The sequence below is a fragment of the Amblyomma mixtum genome, chromosome 3 (assembly GCF_055824585.1).
Source record: "Amblyomma mixtum isolate Tamu chromosome 3, ASM5582458v1, whole genome shotgun sequence".
NCBI classification, from domain to species: domain Eukaryota; kingdom Metazoa; phylum Arthropoda; class Arachnida; order Ixodida; family Ixodidae; genus Amblyomma; species Amblyomma mixtum.
In genome coordinates this window covers 213,253,578-213,275,103 of record NC_143014.1, presented here as the reverse complement: position 1 = coordinate 213,275,103, position 21,526 = coordinate 213,253,578, and the positions used below count along the sequence as shown (strand labels likewise).

At 44.2% G+C, this 21,526-nt stretch overlaps 1 protein-coding gene across 3 annotated transcripts in view; it reads left to right on the top strand.

Moving 5' to 3' along the window:
- Positions 1 to 19,502, top strand: part of LOC149353569 (uncharacterized) — a 29,902-nt gene extending 10,400 nt beyond the window's left edge. For all 3 annotated transcript variants that reach the window (XM_089582662.1, XM_089582663.1, XM_089582664.1), the window contains exons 5-14: positions 666 to 761; positions 2,540 to 2,689; positions 4,998 to 5,093; positions 5,638 to 5,789; positions 8,678 to 8,776; positions 9,463 to 9,590; positions 10,105 to 10,253; positions 10,833 to 10,880; positions 12,599 to 12,792; positions 16,534 to 19,502. In XM_089582662.1, coding sequence (XP_089438788.1) covers positions 666 to 761; positions 2,540 to 2,689; positions 4,998 to 5,093; positions 5,638 to 5,789; positions 8,678 to 8,776; positions 9,463 to 9,590; positions 10,105 to 10,253; positions 10,833 to 10,880; positions 12,599 to 12,792; positions 16,534 to 16,765 — 1,344 coding nt within the window. In that variant the 3' untranslated portion in view covers positions 16,766 to 19,502. The remainder of the gene's footprint in view (positions 1 to 665; positions 762 to 2,539; positions 2,690 to 4,997; positions 5,094 to 5,637; positions 5,790 to 8,677; positions 8,777 to 9,462; positions 9,591 to 10,104; positions 10,254 to 10,832; positions 10,881 to 12,598; positions 12,793 to 16,533) is intronic.
- The last annotated feature ends 2,024 nt before the right edge of the window (positions 19,503 to 21,526 follow it).

The following is a 21,526-nucleotide window of genomic DNA, read 5'->3' as shown; positions in this document are numbered from 1 at the left end:
CACTTTCGCACACCCTGCTTCTGCTTGAGACATAACTGGCACATGCATGCACCTATTGACATGGCAGCCCGTTGCTGCACGCTTGGCCAGCAGTGTGAAGGCTGACTTTATATTGCCTTTTTTTTTTGTGGTCAGCACGTTGTTTTAGAAGGGGGGTGGATGTGTCATGGGGAGCTGAAAAACTTTTTGGTTTCCACGCTGGCAGGAAGTGTGTGTTTTTCGACTGCAGGGCCAAATTTACTGCGCCTTGTTCACTCTAGCCGAGTTGTACTGTCACAGTTGTTCATTGTATCTGAGACGCAGTACCATTGCTGTAATACATATTTTGATGGTAGCACCGACCTCGTTCGCAATAAACGATCGTTCGTTATAACTGCAACCGTTACAAGTGGGCTCGACTTTAGTTTTCCTCTTATGCAGTACAACTCTCAAACAAGATGTGTGTGTGTGGGGCTAGTTGGTAGTTAGCCACTTGATAGTGCATATTTCGATACTGATGAAACTTAACTGGGAGTTCTTGAATGGCCTCCTTTTGCACTTATGGTGCCTTTTTAGAATTTTACTGTTGTACAATTTTCCATGTGCTGTGAGTGCTGATGGGTTTCTAGCTGTTGCCTGCTTTGTTAATTTCATGCATTGGTAATTAATATTGCTTCATTTTTCAGGAAAATGCATCCCTAGAATGGGCCTCTAGTCTGATGAGTGCTTACTACCCCCTACTACTCACTGGTTCATCTCTTATTGTGTGCTTTTGGGCTGAGGTGAGTGGCTTCGTAATAGGTAATACGATGCTTGCAGTGCAGCCACATGAGCGCTTTATTGCAAGACCAAATTGCAGAATTAAGAAATAATCTATGTTGGCACTACCTTTAATTGTAAAGTTTCAGTTGGTCAAATGTTTTGGGGAATCCCCCAAGGTGGAGTAGATTTGTAATAAGGGAGTAATTACTCATTGGCATCCACCCAAGCGCAGCCATACGGCTACAAAGGAAAGCTATACAGCTTTCTCAGAAACTTCGTAGTTAAAGAAAAATTCGTCCTGGTTCAGGGTTCGAACCCGGGACCACCGCTACACCGGAGCAGTCGCTCTACCAATTGAGCTAACCAGGACGGCAAGCTTATGGTAGGGCGAGATCGAATTGATCAATAACTCGAAGTGGGAACAGTGTTGGTCAAATGTTTAGGGGAATCCCCCAAGGTGGAGTAGATTTGTAATAAGGGAGTAATTACTCATTGGCATCCACCCGAGCGCAGCCATACGGCTACAAAGGAAAGCTATACAGCTTTCTCAGAAACTTCGTAGTTAAAGAAAAATTCGTCCTTCACTGAAATTTCCTTTGTAGCCGCATGGCTGCGCTCGGGTGGATGCCAGTGAGTAAATACTCCCTTATAAAGTTTCAGTTGTAGCAACTTTTGCTGACCTTAATTTCCTATGCCCATGCTTTACTTTTATGAACAGCCAGTGCTCTGTCAAATGTATGATGGCTTGTGCAGCGTAGGTGCTAACTCTGGCTTTGTTATTTGGAAACATTCCAGTTGAACCTCTGTGTAATAAAGTTATTGCGACTGTGAAAATTGTTGACATGAGTGGCATGCAGTGGTGTTATTTGATACTGTGAGAGACCAATATTCCAACATTTCAAGCCATGGTCACCACTGGTGCATTTTTTCCCCCGTCCCTTTTATGTGTTTTTACCCCTGCAACCTTTGATTAGTTGGTTTCACTGTGTTCATGCACCTGGTTGGGTGCGTTCCCTTTTGAGAAAGTTTCATCGTTAAAAGTGATCCTGGCAGCACAGTATAAGGGCCTAGGTGCTGCACATAAGAGCTTTCTTGGAGGCTATATATTGTCGATCTGATGTACTTGCTGCTCTGGCCTGTTGGCTGTTGTCTTCAGTTGTCGAACACAGGGTTTTAGGTTTCTCATTTGGGCCCCAGTGGCTGCATTTCACTGGAGACAGAATGCAATAACACTTGAGCACTGATGTGTCATTGTGGTTTGGAGTACTGCTGGGTGTCAAGTTTAATCTGGAGTCAGAGACTACAATGTCTTTCATAGTCTGTAATGTGGCTTTGGTGTTTAAGAAATTCACTAATAAACAACATGTCAAATGCTCCAGTGATTGTGAATTTTTTGGCAGGCATTTACTGGAGCAGTATCTTGCAAGGAATTTTCTAGAAAATTTTGTTGTTCAGGGTAGGCAGTAAATGAAATATTTGGGTTTGATATAAGTAGGTGCCACTGTAATATGAATTGAGCAAATGTGTTGCAGTGAACATTTATTAGTATGGAGTGCTGCTGAAATGAAAAATAAAAACATGCTTTTGGATAGCTCTGCAAATTGGTGTGTCATTTGAGGGTGATGGTGCTGAGTGTGCTTTCCTATTTTGATGCATGATTGCATAGTGTCTTTTCCAGTTAGCATCTTGCAGAACCTCGTGCTTATTCGTTTTCATGTGAAAAATGTAGTGTTAAAATGTCTCTTTGTGTTTCTGGCTGTGGCAGGCCAGGGTGACATAGGGCTTTCTTGTATTGCAGGTGTTTCACCTCCGTGACCTTCGGCATGACAAGCCCCGCTTTCTTAGCAAGTCTTTTCTGGGCTTTCTGGCATTCAACATCATCACCTACTCGCTCTTGCTGGCTGAGTTGGTGCTTACACAGTTTGCTGGCTATGGGGAGACTGAAAGGGTAAATTGAACTCTACATTTTCAGTTGAACACTGCTAGTGTGAAGTAAAGCTAGAAAACAACTGCATGTAGCTCGTGTCACTATGTGCGCTATTTGGCGGTGTTTGGAGTTGAACATCTGCTGGAAAAGCAGCAGCTCAGCACAACATTAGAATGCTTTGCAATGGAATTTCTATTAGCCTTGTGAAATACTGGTTGTTTTAGGTTTTGTGTGTGACTTTCTTTTGTCTTCACTGTAATTCGTTCACTGTGTGGGCACATCAGTGTGTAGTTTACTTACAAATAGTGAAGTGTAAAACGAATGTGTTTTGGCACGTGTACTAGTAGTTTCGGTGGAACTTGTATTGGTTCCGTCTATGATGTGTCATATATTTTCAGCCAGTATTGTGAGCCATTTGGTTTTCAACGAAATTGTTACAGTATTTCAGGCTTGCTGAATGCTTCTCATCTGCTTGAACAAATGATTTTGCTAGAGGCATAGTGTGTGAAATTGCACAACACAAAGATGGTTACACAGGCACGTAGATTTCACTTCGTGAAGTACAGTTGAATCCCGCCACAACGAAATCGGCGGGGCGTACGAAAAATTTCGCTGTCGCGGAATTTCGTTGTCGAGAAATTACAGACTAGTCGGCTGATCCCGGGCTGGCGTTGCATATGTCTCCTCGCCCAACGCCGCCTCTCCTCCTCCTCTTCTCTTATCGCCCAACGCCGCCTCTCCTCCTCCTCCTCTTCTCGCCCAACGCGGCCTCTCCTCCTCCTCTTCTCTTCTCGCCCAACGCCGCCTCTCCTCCTCCTCTTCTCCGTTCCTTCTTTCACCACCTCCTCTACTTGCCTCCTCCCCCACATCGTTTCGAGAGCCGTCGGGCCTCATCGCATCTGCTCCGCTGCGTGCTACCACGGCGCTCTCGCGGGCTTGCTGCCGCCGGCCTGGCGTTGCATAAGTCAGTGCTCACGCGCGCTCCAACGAAACGTCTTGATACTGCTACTCGGGGTTCAACAGACCCCTGCGATGACAAACCGCCGGCTGTAAGCCGCCCTAGGCTAATATCGCAGTTGGCTGCGTCACCTTCTTGTGTTGAGCTGAAGTGCCCGACGCAAGTGCCTTGCCGACGTTTTCTTTGCTCTTCAGTATCGTTGATAACGAACTCGGCGCGATGTCAAAATCTGCGGCAATAATCGACTTCTTCTTCCCGCTTTCTGCTTCGGCGATAATACGCGCTTTTTCTTCTAGCGAAAGAAATTTCCGCTTCTTCGCTGGCGGCGACATCCTAGGAATTCAGCAGAGCAGAGACGCGACGAGACCACGCTAAACGGTGCACACACAAAGGAAGAAATGGTGAAGCGGAGTGGGCTTCTTCCTGCACTCTCGCGTTTTCCTTTTTTTTTTTTTCTCCGACAGGACACGAAGCTCCGCTCACCGATGGCTCCGCCCACCGGTCCACACAGACTGCCTGAAACGCGTTCGGTGCCTAGCAGACAACGCGGCCACGGAGGACGCGGCCGAAGACGCTAGCAGATAGCGTGCGCTGGCACATTTTACACGCGCTTTCGAGGAGCCCCTCTTCGCTTGGAGGCCGCGAACGCTTACCAGCCAACACCGCTAGCAAGTGATCATGACGCGCTTTCGTGCTTGACAGGAAACCACGAGCACCATGACAGCGAGCTACATCAATCGAAGAAGCCCAGCAAAGAGCCAATGAGCGGGGCGTGACGTCACTTCAAAAATCACATGGGCATCTGGAGAAAAAAAAAAAAGCACACGAGGGTGTGCGCGAGGAGGATGTGCGATTGAGTGCGCGTACCCCCCCCCCCCCCAACAGTCTGCGATGCAAAAAAAAATTAACGGCGGGAACGGGAAAGTCGCTCTTCAGCACTGAACTTCTGAAGAAAGACAAGACGGAGGGGCCACTCACCCGCGAAAATTCGCAAAAAAAATTCGTAGAAGCGAACACGTGCTCGCAAAGTACTTCGTTTTTGAGGAAATTTTAATACATTAAGTCCTATGGGGGTTTCACGGGGAATACAAATTACTTAGTTGTGACGAAAATTTCGGTGAAGCGGCGTTCGTTGTACCGGGATTCAACTGTATAAGCCAAAGGTCTGGCTCTGGCTGAAATAGACTTAAAGGAATTAAGATGGCATCTCTTATTTCCAGGCTTTTTTTATGAAATGAGTTATTGCTAGAATGATGGCCTCTGTTTGTAGAAAGCCAGAGGGCAAGCTAATGTATTAACAGCTGGCAAAATCATTGAAAGTACACGCAAATTTTTAACATCCTATCGCTCACTGTTGTTTTTCAACCACAGAGTCTCTTCCTGGGAGTGTTCAACGGCTCCTTTGCAGTCCTTATGGTCATTGTGGTGGTCTTCTTCCTGATTTATGGAGTGGAAGTCTACTTCAAGGTGCGTTGTGTGGAATGCATGTGTGTGCAGTGTGCCTTGTAATGTGGCTACACGGTTGCTGTAAAAATTTTGCGTATCGTCGAAACCATTTTCCACATAGCGCTCGGGTCTTAAAAGAAATTGCCTGAATTTTTTTAGGCTAATGGCCAAGCACTGATGATTACAAATGTAACTGTCTTGAAATGTGTAAAGGTCATAATACTCCTAGGAGAGTTCACAGTTTCAACCGTCACCACTGCCAGATGAAACGTTTTTTTTACACTCTGTGTCTGCTCTGATTTTGCCATAATGGTGTCTTGAGCAATGGAGGCAGTTGCATATTTCTGACCTTGGATTTCTTTTTTTTTTTTTTCCACTTATTGCACAGAAGTTTCATGTGTTTTCTAGAAATTAATGTTATTGGTTTGTGACTGCATAATTAGAATGCAGCAAAGCTCCGGTGCTGTTGCGGCCTTAAATGGCCATAATTGTTGTGCAGTATTTGCAGGAAAAAGGCGAGTCGCTGCTCCTACTGTCCCGACTGAAGGTACTCTGTACATTGCAGGTGCGGGGTGCCTTTGTGGCCGGTCCTCCAACGCTGCCCAACATGTCACAGGTGCATCAGTCGCGGCTGGGACTGGTGGCCTTTGCCACTCTGCTGCTGACGATGGTGTTGTTCATCTTCTCTGATGTCATGGGCGCTTTCTGGAAGGACAAGTGAGATGAAACTCATTTGTTTTGTGAAGGCATTGCCAACAGCTTTTTTTTTTAGACTGCATGTTGATGTTGCCTGTTGATGCCTGCTGCAGTTTTCAATGCCACTGCAAGAAACCACACTAGTAATGAAAAGCCTTGTGACATTGCTATTATGTGCACTTGGATTGAGGTATAACTTGCACTGTGTTGGTGTAAAAAGCAAGATTGCTTTTCTTATCACTTGAAATTTTTTTTTTGTGTGTTGTTTTCTAATGAATTGAGATTTTTCCTCCTTAAAGCTGCTACTCTGGCTACACCTGACCTTTGAGATGTGTATGAATACTGTGGCACTACTGAGATGACATCTGCAATCCTATTAATACCGTAGTTACCGATACAGCACTGTGCTGGCAGACTTTATCACGCTGAATGCTATTACTAAGTCATTTGCCTCAGTGCCTTCTCTTCTCATCTGAAACCTCCATTAAGTGCACTGTGATTTTGTTGATGTAAAATTGTGAACTCTAGTAATAAACAGCCAGTGGGGTAAAAACAGATGGCTTTACCTAACACATTGCTTGGTCATCACTTGCTGTGACTAGTAATGATAGCATCTCTGGTTGGTGGGGGTAGCAGCTGTGTATTCTAGCACCATGTATCCCTTGAGTGCTCCAAGTGAAGTTTGTGTTGGCATTGAGCTCGCGCGTGGAGTGTATGGTAGGAAGGTGTTACTTTTTAATGCACTTTTCTCAGTGAAGAAAGCGTCCTCCTTTGCTGTACAAACTAGAGAGGCTACAAAGCACTGTTCTAGTTATATGTGCTATAGCAGGACTTCTCAATTTGTCGGGTCATATTCATAGATGAATACCTTGGAACTGTCTTTTTTTTCTTCTGGTGCTTTAAGTTACGCAAAACATATTTCATTGATTGAGACTAGGCCTTTTGAACCAGAGTGAATTGTTTGATTAATTTGGGTTGTGTGGTTACCTTCCAGAGTACTTTCATTACATCCATAGGCCACTAAATATAGCCTGCAACATGTTTATTGGTTGCCAGATATAGCATTATATAGTTGCAGAGGTTGGTAATGGCTATTAGTTATTGCTATTGGTATTGTAAAATGAAATGTGCTATGTATTCATCTAGCCACTTGTTATTGATAGTATGCTATAAAAGAGCATGCGTTGATGTGACTGTGCAGAAAAATATTTCAGTATTTGTAAGTTAGTAGCAATTGCTGAAATATCAATGTGTATTGCAGTTTAGCAGCAGGTTGCATTGCACAGTGGAGCTTTCTACGTTTTTTTACTGGTGATGAAGTAGATTAAGAGTTTTGTTTATGACATGGCTGCATGTGTACCGAGAGCAGCCATTTTGGTAAAAGTTTGGAAGCAGAGATTTAGCCTGACCTTGAGAATCCAGAATTTGGAGCCTAATTGGAAAATGAGTAGTAAACTCTTATCAGGTTGTATTTGGGTTGTTAGCAGCCATCATCATGAGCATAGTGCAAACTGACCTCATTGCACTGCAGGACATTGGTTGTTAGCAGCCATCATCATGAGCGTAGTGCAAACTGACCTCATTGCACTATGCGCATTTCGTCTGGTAGTTAAACACATTTTCAGCAGCTAAAGTATAATAGTTGTGAAGTATCGTAAATGAGCTTAATTTTTACGCAAGTTTTTAGTTTCATTCAGGCTCAGAATTATTGCACGAATTATTTCTTGTAGTACCTAAGGTTAAAAGTGTAATAGCATAACGATTAGTTGAGTAGTGACCATTTTGTGGTTGTAATTGTAAATTTCTTTGACTTTTACTAATTTATCATCATTCAGTCCTTCAGGTTCCTGTAAATAGCTTTTTAATTAAAACTCATATTTTATTGTCTTGGTTGATTTGATCTAGACACAATTACTGGTGGATAAATTACAAGCAAGGTCACAAGAGCAAGGTGTCGGGCTAGTTGATACTGTACACCTAGAAGAACAGCACTGGGAACAGCAGCACATGTGTCTGTCCTTACTTTTTTTCAGCCATTTTGTTCCCAGCACTGTTCTTCTAGGTATGGGAAAGGTGTTAAGAAATTTTATGTTTAAGGTGCAAGGCCTGTATGGATGGACATGGTCTTTTAAACTGGGCTCACTTCAAGCATGATGTCGGGGCACCGCACTGAATCGTGTGGACCTTAAGCTTCTCGAAGTAAATGAGAATATAATTTTTTGCAAATTTCAAACAGGTGGATCAGTGGAGACTGTTTTTCAATGCCTCACTAGGCCTGATGAACACTGATTGACTGTAAAATGGTTTGCTGCCGAAATTTATGCATTTGCACTCTTTCAGTCCTGTCCAGAAGTGCAGCCACACTGAGTAATGTGAAGAATATGTGCAATAATCAGCTGCCTTTGTGATGTGTTTGCAGAAGCCTTTGCTGAATAATTTTGGGGAAAAACATTGACCACCTAGTTATGATCTAGATTTGGAGTGGAGCTTGTAAAAACCCCACTTTTATTTTTTTTTTATTTGTAATGTGTGCAGGACTGTTTTCAGTTAATGTTACAGCAGCTTGTGTAAAAGGCCAGTTGCCAAGACTGTTTCATGCAGTATCCTTTTGCTACTGAATTATTTACAAGGGAAGTGCTACCTCAATTCAGAGGTAAGCTTACCAATTGTGGGAAATAGAAGGTTCACCGGTCACATAAATGGACATGCATTTGTAGTGCTTTTACTTCGGGTGCCACTCTAAAGCTTCCCATTCTGTGTGCTAAAAAATTGCATCCCTTTGCATCTAATGTCATGTGTGCTTTGGTCAACACCGTTCTGGCTCAGGCCAATTGTTCATTGGAATCAGTGTATTACTCGCAGTGTTTTCTAAAGTGCGACTTCTCTTGTGCGGCCATGTTGCCATGCAGGGTGGCTGTGCTGGGCCGAAACTGCCATGATGTCATGTTTCGGGTCATTGAAATGGGCCTGGCACTCTGGTTTCCCTGTGTCCTCTGGAATTGTGTCCAGTGAGTGCAGTCTTTATTACGGTTCTTTATTCCTTATAGTGTTACACCAAAGGAATATCCTTCTAAGAAAGACTGTCTGCAGAGCTGTGTTGTATACAGGATTAAATACTGCTTTACCTTACTCTGTTCCAAAAAGCTCTTGTCTGCATAGTTTTTCTGAACTGCAGGTACTATCTGCGTCAAATGAAACGCAAATTGAAATGCAAACGGCAAAACTGGAAGATATTACGCTAGGGAGGCAGAATACTAGAGCGGTTGATTTTCGCAACGAAGAAGTAAAGACCACTTTTAGGAGGTGTCACTAGCCACGTGTGTATTTCCTCTCGATCTGCTGATATTTTTTGTTCTTTGTGCTCGCGTTTCAGTTATTTTCTTCTGATAGTACACATGGAAGTGCATATACTAGTGTTTAATTTCTTTTTTAATGAGATTATTGTTTTTTTTTATCATTTGTTTTAGAAGGGTGTAATATTGTACTTTCTGCACCACTGTGTGATAAGGTCCCTGTAGAGCCTTAAATTCATCCCTGTCGTAACCTCTCTTTTGAATGTATAAGGTATGCAGCCATCCTCAAAGTGTATAGTGGTAGATCTGTGTGGCTACATTTTTTTGCGGCAGTTTTTGTTATTAAGCATGTGGAAACCTCTAGAGAGTTGCTGTGCTGGAGCTAGTATTTGCATTTTCAGGCCTCAGCAGCTGTGGATCCTGAACCCAAAAAAGCTCCTGGTGCGCCGAGAGCCCGAGAAGGTGGCTCCAGCTGGCACAGAGTCAGAGGCCCTGTTCTCGGTGCCCAAAGAACTAGCCAAAAGTGGGGGTGAGTGACCCTCTCTGGCTACTGTGTTTAGATGGCTTAGTGGGGAATTTTCCTGCTGCTGCATTGTGCCCGTTTTTTGCTGAGGGGTTATCTTTTACATCTACTGCTGTTCAGAGCAGCTCTGTGTCTTTTCTCAGAGCATGTGCTCTGTCAGGAGGCCGAAAGCTTTCCACATCGATATTGCCTTTTTTTTTCGTGTTTGTCTGGATTAATTCTTGCCAAGTGATGAATACGTGAATACTGTAATATGTGGGTAAGGGCTGCACTCATGTAGGTGCCAGCTAGGTGCCTAGGAATCGGATAAAGCATCAAACGGTGTCAATACAGTAGTTCCCCCAGACCACTTCTTGAAAATTCAACTGCAAAATTTCACTTTCAGTTAAGGCCTGAAACCAGAAGTGTAGCCCTTACCCGCTTATCTGTGGTATCCTCATCTGTGACTTCGACTTAAATAGGGAGACAGGGAAGACGGGACATGTTTTGGGTGAAACCCTTGTTTCTCATTGCCCTGCAGACAGCCTCAGTTCTCTGGAGAAACTGCCAGAGTGCTTCATCTGCTATGACACAGACAGGACTGATGCGGGACCCCTAATCCGCCCCTGCAATTGCAAAGGGGATGTCGCTGTGGTGCACCATGACTGCCTACGTACCTGGCTGATTGAGGTGGGCCATTTCCTCTTTGTATTTCCATTCTTTTTAAGTGTGGCTGTTTTGGCATCAACAAAGCATTTTTGGTAAGTAGTATGGTGTGGTATGTGGGGTTTAACATCATGAAATTGCACTTGGGCTATGAAAGATGTCGTAGTGGAGGGCTCGGGATTAATTTTGACCACCTGCAGTTCTTTAGCATGCACTGGCATTGCATAACACATGCGCATTCTTGCATTTTGCCATCACCTAAATGCAGCCACTGCTGCTGTGATTTGATCCTGCCGCCTTGGGCCATAGCTGTAACACATAACACGTGCGTTTATTCTCGCCTCTTTTGCTGCTCCGTGCTGTGATAAAGCACTGACAGGCTGGCAGGTTGATGGTCACGTGGTACAGTTAAAAAATTGGCTGGGTCTGCATAGTGCCATCAATGGGTTAATGGGTGTACTGCACACTGGGGTTCACAAAGCCCTGGGAAAGTACTTTTTCTTTCTTTTTTCTTTTTCTCAGTCGAATGGCTGGCTGCAAGCAAGCAGTATTTTTCCACTGTCTTTACTCATAGCATCTGTTTTTTTCTTTGCTTTTTTACAGTCTGCTGGCAATTCGGACAGCAACCGTTGCAAGGTCTGCAATGAAGAAGTAAGTGCAATTAAGAACAGCAGTTTGCTGCAAAGGCGATGCCAATGTGTGGCATTCATTTTGAGAAAGGTAGCCTCTGAGCCATGTAGCAACACGTTGCATTAAATTTTAATCTGAGTTGCAGAAATGGGTGCTACACTAATGAATTCATATTTGTAGTGGCAAAGCGCAGAAAGATTTTTTATCCTTATGTATCTTACTTTGCTGAAATGGGTCCTTTCATACGAATTCAGTGTAGTGTCCGTGCATTACACACATGCACACACATCGACGGCCTAGACAACAGCAAAAAGAAATCATATTAAAATTAACTTTTGCTTTTAGCTTTATTAATATCATAAGGATTACTTGCAATCTGTTAATGTTGTGCATGGTCAGAATTTAGTGCCATCACTCCTTATCATATTAGTCAGTCTGATATTTTAGAGCTGTAGTATTCTCACAAAGTGCGCTATCCTAATCAGTGTGAGCAGAAACATGGGCGCTGATAGCCTCATGTTCAGTGCCTTGTAGCAGTCCGTAGTGGCAGCACATGCAAATCAAGTGTGCAGAGTATCCAGTCTCGTCATGTGCAGTGTAGAAGCTGTTGGTGGAAGCTGTGTGCAAAAAAAAATAGTAGCCACACAAAACAAGCTAAAGAATCAAGACTTGCTGTGCACATACTGCCAACCCCAGCAAACCAAAAACCTCTCAGAGACGTCTAGCTAGACGTCTCGAGGTTTAACTGTAGTGCGCAGTGATCTCACCAGTGATCTTACAGAGCAACGAAAGTGGATACAAAGGGGAGGAAAGTGTAGTCGCCATTTGTCGGAGGCGCTCAAGTAGACTTGACTAGTGCAGTTTGGTTGCAGTTGGAATAGTGAACAGAGCTACTAGAGTGGGGCACTCCTTCTGTTATGGGAGAAGCATGCCCCTACTTTAGGCTATCTGTCCTACAATTGGTTGTGATATGGAAACACCCAGACCTTATTCATTTGTAACAGAACATAAAAGAAAGCAGAGTTACTATGTGCATCACACTTCCACATATCCAAAACGCTGTATCATCCTAGAAATTAGTTAAGTGGTTTTCGTTATTCACATGCAGCAGCAGACAATGCGTATGTGCAGTAGTGGCAAGATGCATGGGATAAGAATTTATCTTGGCACCCATTTTTCCAACAATTTTGATGTGCTGTTACTTGTGTATAAACACAACATCCACTACATTGTACATAAATTGGGGTGCTTCCCCAGTAACAAAGCTTGTTCTGCATACATATGTCAACCATTCCTGTCATGGTGAAAGTTTCTTTTTTTGTGCTCACTGTTTATTGCCAAGATCATTCATTTCATTTTAACATGTTTTTGCATTCATTTACGAGGGCTTGACTTCTGTTTTATTATGGAAACAAACAACATGTAAACATGATCAGAGAAAGAAGCAACTGCTCAAATAAGGGAGTAGTTTCTTGTTAGTGATTACTCTCTTGAATTGAATAAATAATTGTATTAAAGACGTGTTTTGTCTTGAATTGTTAAAGGTTTTTGCACTCCAAATGATTTTTACTCTACACCCAAGTTTACTGTAAGCTTTATTGTTTATTTCTGCTTTTAATTGTTGCTAGTTGCTATTTCAAATAGTCGTTTTGTATGAAGAGTACTGTAGTGCTCGTGATTGTCTTTGTAGTTTGCTGGTGTGTGCAGTCTGGTTACATGCTTATGTTGCATGTGTGCAGTACGAGTTGGAGCGGGGCGAGGTGTGGCTGCCAAGTGGCCTGTCAACAGCCCATTGGCTGCAGACTGCTGCCGTGTTGGTCATCATGGGCAGCGCAGTTTCAGGTGCCTGCTTGGTGGTCAAGGTGTTTGACAACGTTGGCATCCGCACCCTTGCTGTTGGTCTTGCCTTGCTCGTCGAATATGTGTGCTTGCGGTACGTTAATCCACCATTCAAACCTTGCTCTTGGCGTGTCCCTGGAATGTGTGCTGAGTTGCATTATCTTGCGAGGAGGTTTGTTTGAAAAAGCCTTTCAAAGCATTGAAAGTCGTTGAAGCAACAATTCTGGTTCCATTTTTCTTTTCAGTAATGGAAGAAAGGGTTTCCATGTACCATATGACTTTGGTTTCTCAAAGTGCCAAACTTGCTGCAATTTACAGTGGCGTCATATCAGATAGCTGCACAAACATGCCAGCAGTCTGCAGTTTTGGGACGTATGGGCATCCTGCTAACAGTCATTTTGAAATCGCTTGCCACGTCCATGGATGTGCAGATTCCTGATCAGATTCGACGCTATGAATACACTAAATATTTATGGCATTTTGCAACAGTGGCAGAAATGCGTGTCTCGGCCTGGAGAGCTGATGTACAGTCAAACCTCGTTACAACAAACACTGATGTTACGGATTATCGGCTATACCAAATAGTTAAATATTTTTAACAAACACATGCATTTCTTACTTTATGTATCGAACGCGGTTTGCCATAAAATGGATGTATCAAACTGCCGAGTGCCAAGCTGTGCCCATTTGGATGGCAGGCGGCAGGCTTTGCCTCACTGCATGGGTGACTGGTGATGGAGCAGCAAGCGTTTACGCCAGGGTTCACGCTTTATCTCGCATTTGCCAACAGTGCCACAGAAGGTATAGCGGCAAGAACATCTGATAGCCAGGCGGTCGGCACCCGTTTGCGCCTCTCGCACCCATCGACAGTGCCCCAGAGCCAGCGACACGGTCGGTTGTGGCTTTCCACCAGCCATCCTCGGCTCACGTTGGCTGTTCAAGTTCGTGTGGTGGAAGGCATTCAAGAACAGTACGAATTCGAAACCTGCGCGGGCGCAATGTGCCAACTCTCGCAGAATTTAAGCATCGCAATTCAAGAGGCTCCCTTTAAGCTTGATTTTCGTTTTGTTTAATCAAGTTTGTTATCTCTCCTGCAGTTTGAATTAATGCGGTTCCACTGTACACATTACCGTATTTACTCGAATCTAACGCGCCCTCGATTGTAACGCGCACCCGTTTTCCATGACAAAAAAAAAGGTACCACCCACCTCGTGCTTTCATGCAGCAATACAACTTTGTCTCGTTTGGAAAAACAAAGCTTTAATCTCGATGCACTAAAGTTGCGATAATAAACACACACATAAAAAAAGGAAACAGCTTATCTTGCCAAGATTGTTTTCACTACGCTGGCACAAGGTTCACTCGTCGTCGCTGTCAGACAACTCCTTATCGCTGTTGACGGACCAAAGCATTTCATCCTCGGTGCCGTCCATGGCATTCTATATCCCACGTTTTTTAAAGGCCTTGCTGACCATGGCAGACGGTATCGTGCACCACGCATCTTTCGCCCATCCAGCGAAGTCTTGCAGCGAGGCACGCTTAATCCTATTGCTGGGAGTGAATTCATGGCAGCCACTCACAAGCCATTCGGTGTAGAGCGCCCCGAATCCTATCTTTAACCGGCTTGTTCAAACAAACATCGAGCGGCTGGAGCTGCGATGTCATGCCGCCGGGTATCACGACAAGGTCGGTGTTGCACGCTGCGAGCTTGTCCTTGATGCGTTGGTCGAGATGGCATCTGAACGCGTCGAGCACAAGCATCGCACGCAGGCCCAAACTGCCGCCGGGTCTCTTGCGCCAGACGTGATCGATCCAGTCGGCGACCAAGTCCGTGGTCATCCAACCTTTTTCATTTGCGCACACGATCACGCCACTCGGAAACACGATTCCTTTCGGGAGCGTCTTGCGTCTGAATATAAGATACGGGGGCAGCTTGTGTCCATCCACGGTGCAACAAAGCATTGCGGTGACGCGTGTTTTTTCATGGCCGGAAGACAACACGCGCACTTGCTTCGCCCCCTTCTTTTCAACAGTTGTGTTGGCAGGCATGTCGAAGTAGAGCGGTGTCTGATCGGCATTTCCAATCTGGCCGAGGCCGTAGCCGTGTCTGCGGCGCAAACTCAAAACGAACCGCTGAAAACTGTCCAGCTTTTCCTCATATTCCTCAGGCAACTTTTGGCATATCCCCGTTCGCCTTCGAAGAGAAAAGCCTTTTCTCTTCATAAAATTTGACAGCCAGCACCTGCTGGCTTTGAAGTCACTCCGCGTTAGCCCTGTTTGTAGGGCTAACTGCATCGCCCGGACTTTGAGCAGATCGGTCGTCACTGGTTGTTGCGCCGCTCGCTGCTGTTGAACATATTCTGCGAGCCGCTCTTCTATTTCGGCGAACCGGCCCTGCTTCGGTCCACTGAAACCCTTTCGTGTAGCCTTGCTGGCGAAAATCCTTTCCTTCTGCTTGCGCCAGTCCCGCACGCACGTTTCTGGTACTCCGAATACGCATGATGCGGCCCGATTTTCGTCCGTCTCTGCACACATGATGACTTTCCTTTTAAATGCGGCATCATGATGAACTCAGCGTATCTTCGCCGTCGGCCCGTCCATGCTGATAGATCAAACGCAGAAAACGGATAGACTAACCTAAGCACAGGCAGCTAGGCTATAGTGGCAGCTACGCTCTCGAAGTGCGTATGAGGCGGCCATTTTTAAATGCCGATGGCGATATGATATCGGAGATTTAGGGTCGTACTCGATTCTAACGCGTACCCAATTTTTGGACCCGATATATCGGAAAAAAGGTGCGCGTTAGATTCGAGTAAATACGGTATATGGCGGCTTGGGTACTGGCAGCAAGTGCGAACGAGGCCCAAAAAATAGAGCAGTCAGTTGCAGTGCGTCTGAAATTTCAGGCATTCTTATACACTGGCTTTATGGGCCATGTTGCTGTGCCATGAAAAAGTCCGAATAATCAAGCAGGTCTGAAAAATCAGGCGTCTAAATTTTTTCAGTCGTCAACTGTATTGTAAGATTTTTTACCAGTTCGTTATAACGAGGTTTCACTGTTGAGGTGTCATCTTGCTCTGCAGCCACCACCACCTTTGCAGATGAGCTGTCTAATCTGCTATAATGCGGCGTTGAATGTATGACTTACTGCAGTTCAAACCAAGCCCATACCACAGAAAAAGTGTTTAGGTAAAAATCTGTAGCATATTTGTAGCTTTTGCTTTGTTTCATGATTCTCAGTGGCATATTTAGTACAGTAGAACCTTGTTGATATGTTTTCTAAAAAATGAGAGAATTTTTGCCTAAATTCTATAAACGTGCGAAAGCTGAATTGCATGAATGTTGGATTGTCTTGTTAATTTACTATTGGCTTTGTAATGTTGGCTTATCATGCTGTTTTCCATGTCGTACCATCACCGTGGCTGGCACATTTGTAGGCCGCATATCGTTTCGCGGCGCAGATGAAAGTTTATGAAGAGAACGATATGCATGCAGTGAACAGCGCAAGAGTGTGTTGCAGTTTAACACGAGGCGTTACCGGCTGCAGCTAGAGCATATTACTCTCGTGCAGTGGGCCAGCGAACCTGATCTTTTCATGCCACCACGGGTTCGAATCCCAGTCCTGGATGTTTATTTGATTTTTGTTTATTTCACTTCGCACAAACTTACCAACATTTTCAAGATCTTGCTCCTGGTTTGCCCATAGGAATAGTGCTTTTGCACTAAGAATGTGTATGCTGGGACTTGGATTTGTATGGAACAAAGAGAAATAGTCTTATTACTCTCCTCTCTGACAGTAGTAGTTAGGCAGTACAAGTTGTGTGTTCTTGTGCAGGCTGCTGGGCATCAGTGTGCTGGAGGCCTACCAGCGAGCCAAGTACTCGGCTGTTCGCATTCTGGGAAGGCGGCTTTCAGGCCCCAGTGCCGAGCGCATCGTGACAGCTACACCCAGTGCCCGCCTGGTGGTGCCTCGCACCGGAGGGCACCTGCCGGCCGACCATCGTGCAATGCTGACCACAGCCCTTGTGACACCTCAGCCGGCTGCAGAGTCGGAACTTGTCATCTGAAGCTTCATTTTCCTCTCCTTTGTCTGGCCCCCTCCTCTCTGAGGTGTTGCTTTAAGAGGGGGGGGGCCTTGCTGCTCTGTTGTTGACAAAATTACAGCTCTACCCTCTAGGGATGTGACAGTTTGGTGTGCCAGGCATGCGCTCCTTGTAGCCACCAGTAGATCCGTGTTCATGGCAGTGTTCACCCTCATTAAAAGGCTGCTTGAGGATACACAGTATTGTTGAATTTGAACTTTTCTTCTTTGCACACACTTCCCTTCCAATGCTCATTTTGCATGCGACTTTTGACCTGCGCAGCTAGGTGGATGTTTGTTTAAAAAAAATGAGAGACTGGTAAGGGCAGTGCATTCAGTGGTGCTGTAACTACTTCTAGTAATTTAAATAGGAGGTTCTTGGTCTTGTCTGTCTGTGTGTGTTTGCGTGCATGCATGTGTGTGTGCATGGTTGTGTGTGTTTTTCTTGAGTGCTTTTTAGATCCACTTGAAAGCCAGAAGCCTCTTTTATTATTTATGTCCTTTATAGAAATGTATATTCATTCCTTTAGTCCGGCCTTAGTGCTGTTATGTGGACTAACTACTGCAGCCAAAGAATGTGGAGTGAACTGCGCAGACAAGAAAAGATGTTTCTTTCTGAAAGATGCAATTTTTTTTTTCTTTTACAACAAAAATAAGACCTCAAGGCAGCCTCTGCCCATACAAGGAACCGTGAAGAAGGCAGCCTCAAAGACTAGGAAATTGTGCTCATTTGGCTGAAGTGACAACATATCCTGGCTTAGTAGCCTGCCACTGAGTGGTGCAGAAATGTTGTCCAGTAATTTTGAAGATTGGCAGTTTTCTGGCATTGTCGGATATTGTTTTGTCACTAGCCATGAGCATGAGTGTACTTGGGTGTATCACTGTTGGTTTTTGCCTGGTACATTTTCTTTAGAGATGCCTTGTGGGTGATGCTTCTGCTCCACTCCATTAGCACATTTGTCAAGCGCACTTGTTGTGTTCCTCCCGCTTGTGTTCAGACCCATGCCAGGCTATTTAGTGCTTACCAGATTAGTGTCATGTTTCTTGCTCTTCTGTGTGTTCAGTTCACACATAGGCCCAAAACCCCCTGTGCCTCCCAGAATCCTCTACTAAACATAGATTTACGGTGTCTTTCAAACTATAGGTTAGGGTCAGAATGTAAAGGCTTTGGATTGATTCTTTCAAAGAAACAAAGCAGAAAGGTGGAGTTTTCTTCTTTCCTTTTGCCCAGCTAGGTCCTGTGTAATGACAAGAGTTCTAGATTCACCAAAGTTTAAATGAAACTGCCAGGCAAGCAGAGTGAGCTCTCATCTGAAGGATTCGCCTTCGATGAAGCACACTTAGTTTTGCTTTCATATCAGTTGTGGCAGCCCTTTTGGAGGGGGTGGGTGAAGAGTGTCCATGCATGGTTGTGTGCACTAGATGCTGAAAAGGCTGACAAAGTCAGGCCCTTTGTAGGTCATTTGCTAGTTGTGGGCACAGTTGTAGATGAGCACATGTGTAATGCCCCCCCCCCCCCCCCCCCCCCCCTACTACCAACAAAGTCCGCATTGTGTTAGCCTGAGGTTCGTCATTTTATTTCCTGGAATATACTTTTTAGATACTGTGTTGCAAGGTGTAACTCAAAACACCCTTTTTTTAGTGTTTGCGCAGACAAGAAAAGAGAGGACCTCGCAGTGTGAGAGGACCTCGTAGTGTGAAACCTTAAAAGTATTGAACTTTTAGATGCCAGTAGTAAAGTCCAGATCTTGGTGGTGTTCGACTCTGTAACAGCTCCAAACATGTTGCAGTTGTCCTATCACAAGTACTGTTTCACTGTGACCTGCATGCATGTATGTGTGCCTTTGTGTCACGAAGTCTTTCTCTAGAGGCTTGTTTGCAATAGACCGGTGAACATTTTGTTTGTTTTTTTTCCTCTCCCTGTGTGCCCGAAATCATTCCAGTGATATATATTAAAAGGCTTTTCAAGAAGGCATGCAGTTTGGAGACTACGTTGGTATATAGTTGGTGTATGTGACATAGAAGTACATTTGCTGTAGACTAATGTACATAGCCTTTGCGCACAATTTCATTCTGCATAAAACTGTGCATGTAGAAAGCCATCCAGATGAAGAGAAATGGAAGTCTATTTTGCAGCATTGTATAGTTATGAAGAGCATAGAAACCGCATTCAGTTCTTGGCTGCTGGTGGAATAGTGAGACTGAAGTGATGAACTTGCATACCAAAAATTTTTTGTGCAGAGAACTAGCAGGCAGCTTCCTGCTACCTTGGATAATGTGGAAGTTCTCTGGTTGCCTCAGCCGGGCTGAATCACAGGGTGTGCTCTGTAGATGGTGCGTGATGTTCTTAGACAATGCATTAGACATGGCCTCCTTCTCTGCTGTCCATCAAAACATTTGTGCCAACATTAAAGCCATGGCATCAAAGACCAGTTCATCACATTTGTATGCATGCATGTGCACTTTGCTTTTTTTTTTCTAGGACAAAGGATGTCCTGGTCACAGAATCTCTTGGAATGCACAACTGCAATAAGGCTATTGCTATACTTTGTTTCAGTTCTCCTGAATGTGCACTGTCCGGTGATCCGTGGCGAAATGCCTGTATATATAAAGTTTGTCTCTTTAAGTTATATGTAATGGCTGCTGTGCTATGCAGCTTGCTGTATTTTTCCTTGGTGCTTCTGTTTGCATGTATTGCTCGTAATTAAATTTCTTTAATTTTACTTGCTTCTGAGCTTACTGGCAGTTGCTTGCAGGAACTTCCATTGGCATGAATTGGGACTGAAAGAGCCATGGGCAACAGTATGTACTGGGTGCTGTGTTCAACTGAGCTTTGGGGCTTTACATTTCGCTGCAGCTAAAGTTTGGTTTTCAGTGTTTCAGCTTAGGCAACCTTCTTTGGTTGTTATGGCTAACTTTCAGTAACCAAAAAGTAGTTTCATGAGGTTGCAGAGTGACATATTGTGCAGCAAGTTTATTCTCCCCCCCCCCCCCCCCTCAAAAAAAAAAATCTTTTTTTGAACATAAAAAAGTAAACATACCATGGCAAGATGCCTCCAGAGTTTGTCTCTGCACTGTTTAACAACATTGTAATTGCTGCCAAGATTATACTAGTAGGGTTCATGTAAATGTGCATATTGTGCACATATGCATGTGTCCTGTCTGGTTACACAGTCACTTCGCAGTGTGTTAACCATGAAACTCTCAAATTATTTCTGGAACAAAATGTAGAAATCTTATTTTTTTCATAGTATATCAGTGCTTTCATTGAACAATGTGTACTTGTGTGGTTTTTTTTGTTACTGTCATAGTAATAGAAGTTTTAGATAGGAAATTTGACAACTTTCTTTGAACACATAGACAGGTTGTTTCAAACCACAGGAAATGTTTGCTCTAATAAGGTGACGGGGACAAATTATGAAGCACTGCGTGAACACTAGATCTCACGAAAGATGAAGTGTGCAAACAGGCTGGTTGACAACTTTCTTTGAATGCATGTACAGGTTGTTTCAAACCAGAGGAAATGTTTGCTCTAATAAGGCGACGGGAACAAAATATGAAGCACTGTGTGAACACAAGATCTCACGGAAGATGCATACAAACAGGCTGATTGTTGTGCCTTGTTCAGTCCTGCCCATGAATTGCTGTCAGGTATTGCTGTCAACTTTGCCCAACATAGTGGTGCATGCGTTGATTTATGGGTTTCTTTTGGAAACCATTTTGTTATCTTCATTGTCAACTGCTGCAACTGCTAAAAGCCTGCTTGTTTCTAAGCAGTGGTGCCAGATTTGCAGTTTCTTATGGATACCGCATCTTTTAAATTATCATCCCTGGCTAGAATGATTGCCAAATGCCACTAGTTTATTTTTCTGGCTTGTACTACCCTCCTGTATAGCCGTAAGTATTGGATGAACTTGGCACATTTCCAGCAGGTATTAGCAGTGCTGACATAGGCACCTTGGTGATATATTGACCTTTCCAGCCTGGGTGGCACCATATTGGTTGCTGTGCTGCTGTTTGCACATGGCGCTATCACATGATTCTGTTCTCTCAAATGTACAGTGCCCTAACTTCCGGTCAAGCAATGCCACCTAGGTGCAAAAAGGAGATTTCGTATGGATAGATGCGAACACAATCAAAAGCATTCCCTTCTGTCGTGCGGCACATTAGAATAGCACAGTGCTTTTGCACACATAAGATTGCAGTTTGAAATAAGTTATCTTGTGTTTTTTTTTTTTGCACCTAGAATTAACAGCACACAAATAGTTCACGATCTTGCATGGATGTGTGTTGCCATTTAATCTTGGTTTTGAGAGAAATGCTCATTGAAAAAGCGGAGAGACTAGCTGGCAGGTAAAAGTATAGAAGTAGAGGTACTTTCCCTTTGAGAGGATGGAACTGCGTATCTCTATTAAGTGTTTCCTCGCTGTTGCCTCTGTGCTCGCTACGCTGTTGTGTCCACCTGGCATAGGCATGGTGGAATTCATAAGTGCCAGGAGCACATAGCATTTCAATGAGCAATGTGGCAATGCCCAGGTTCTAAAAGTTTTTTGTTTGATATAGTGGCGGCTTTAGCTATGACACGGAAAAACCAGTTTGGCAGTGAGCGCTCACGAGCACACGTTTCAAGCATGATGCATTCCAAAAATAATACAAATGGCCACTCTCATGGCCTTATCAAGTGCATCAGTGGCCATGGTAATCTGGGTCTCCTGCTTAGTGTCTTGCGAGAAGACCACGGCTGCTA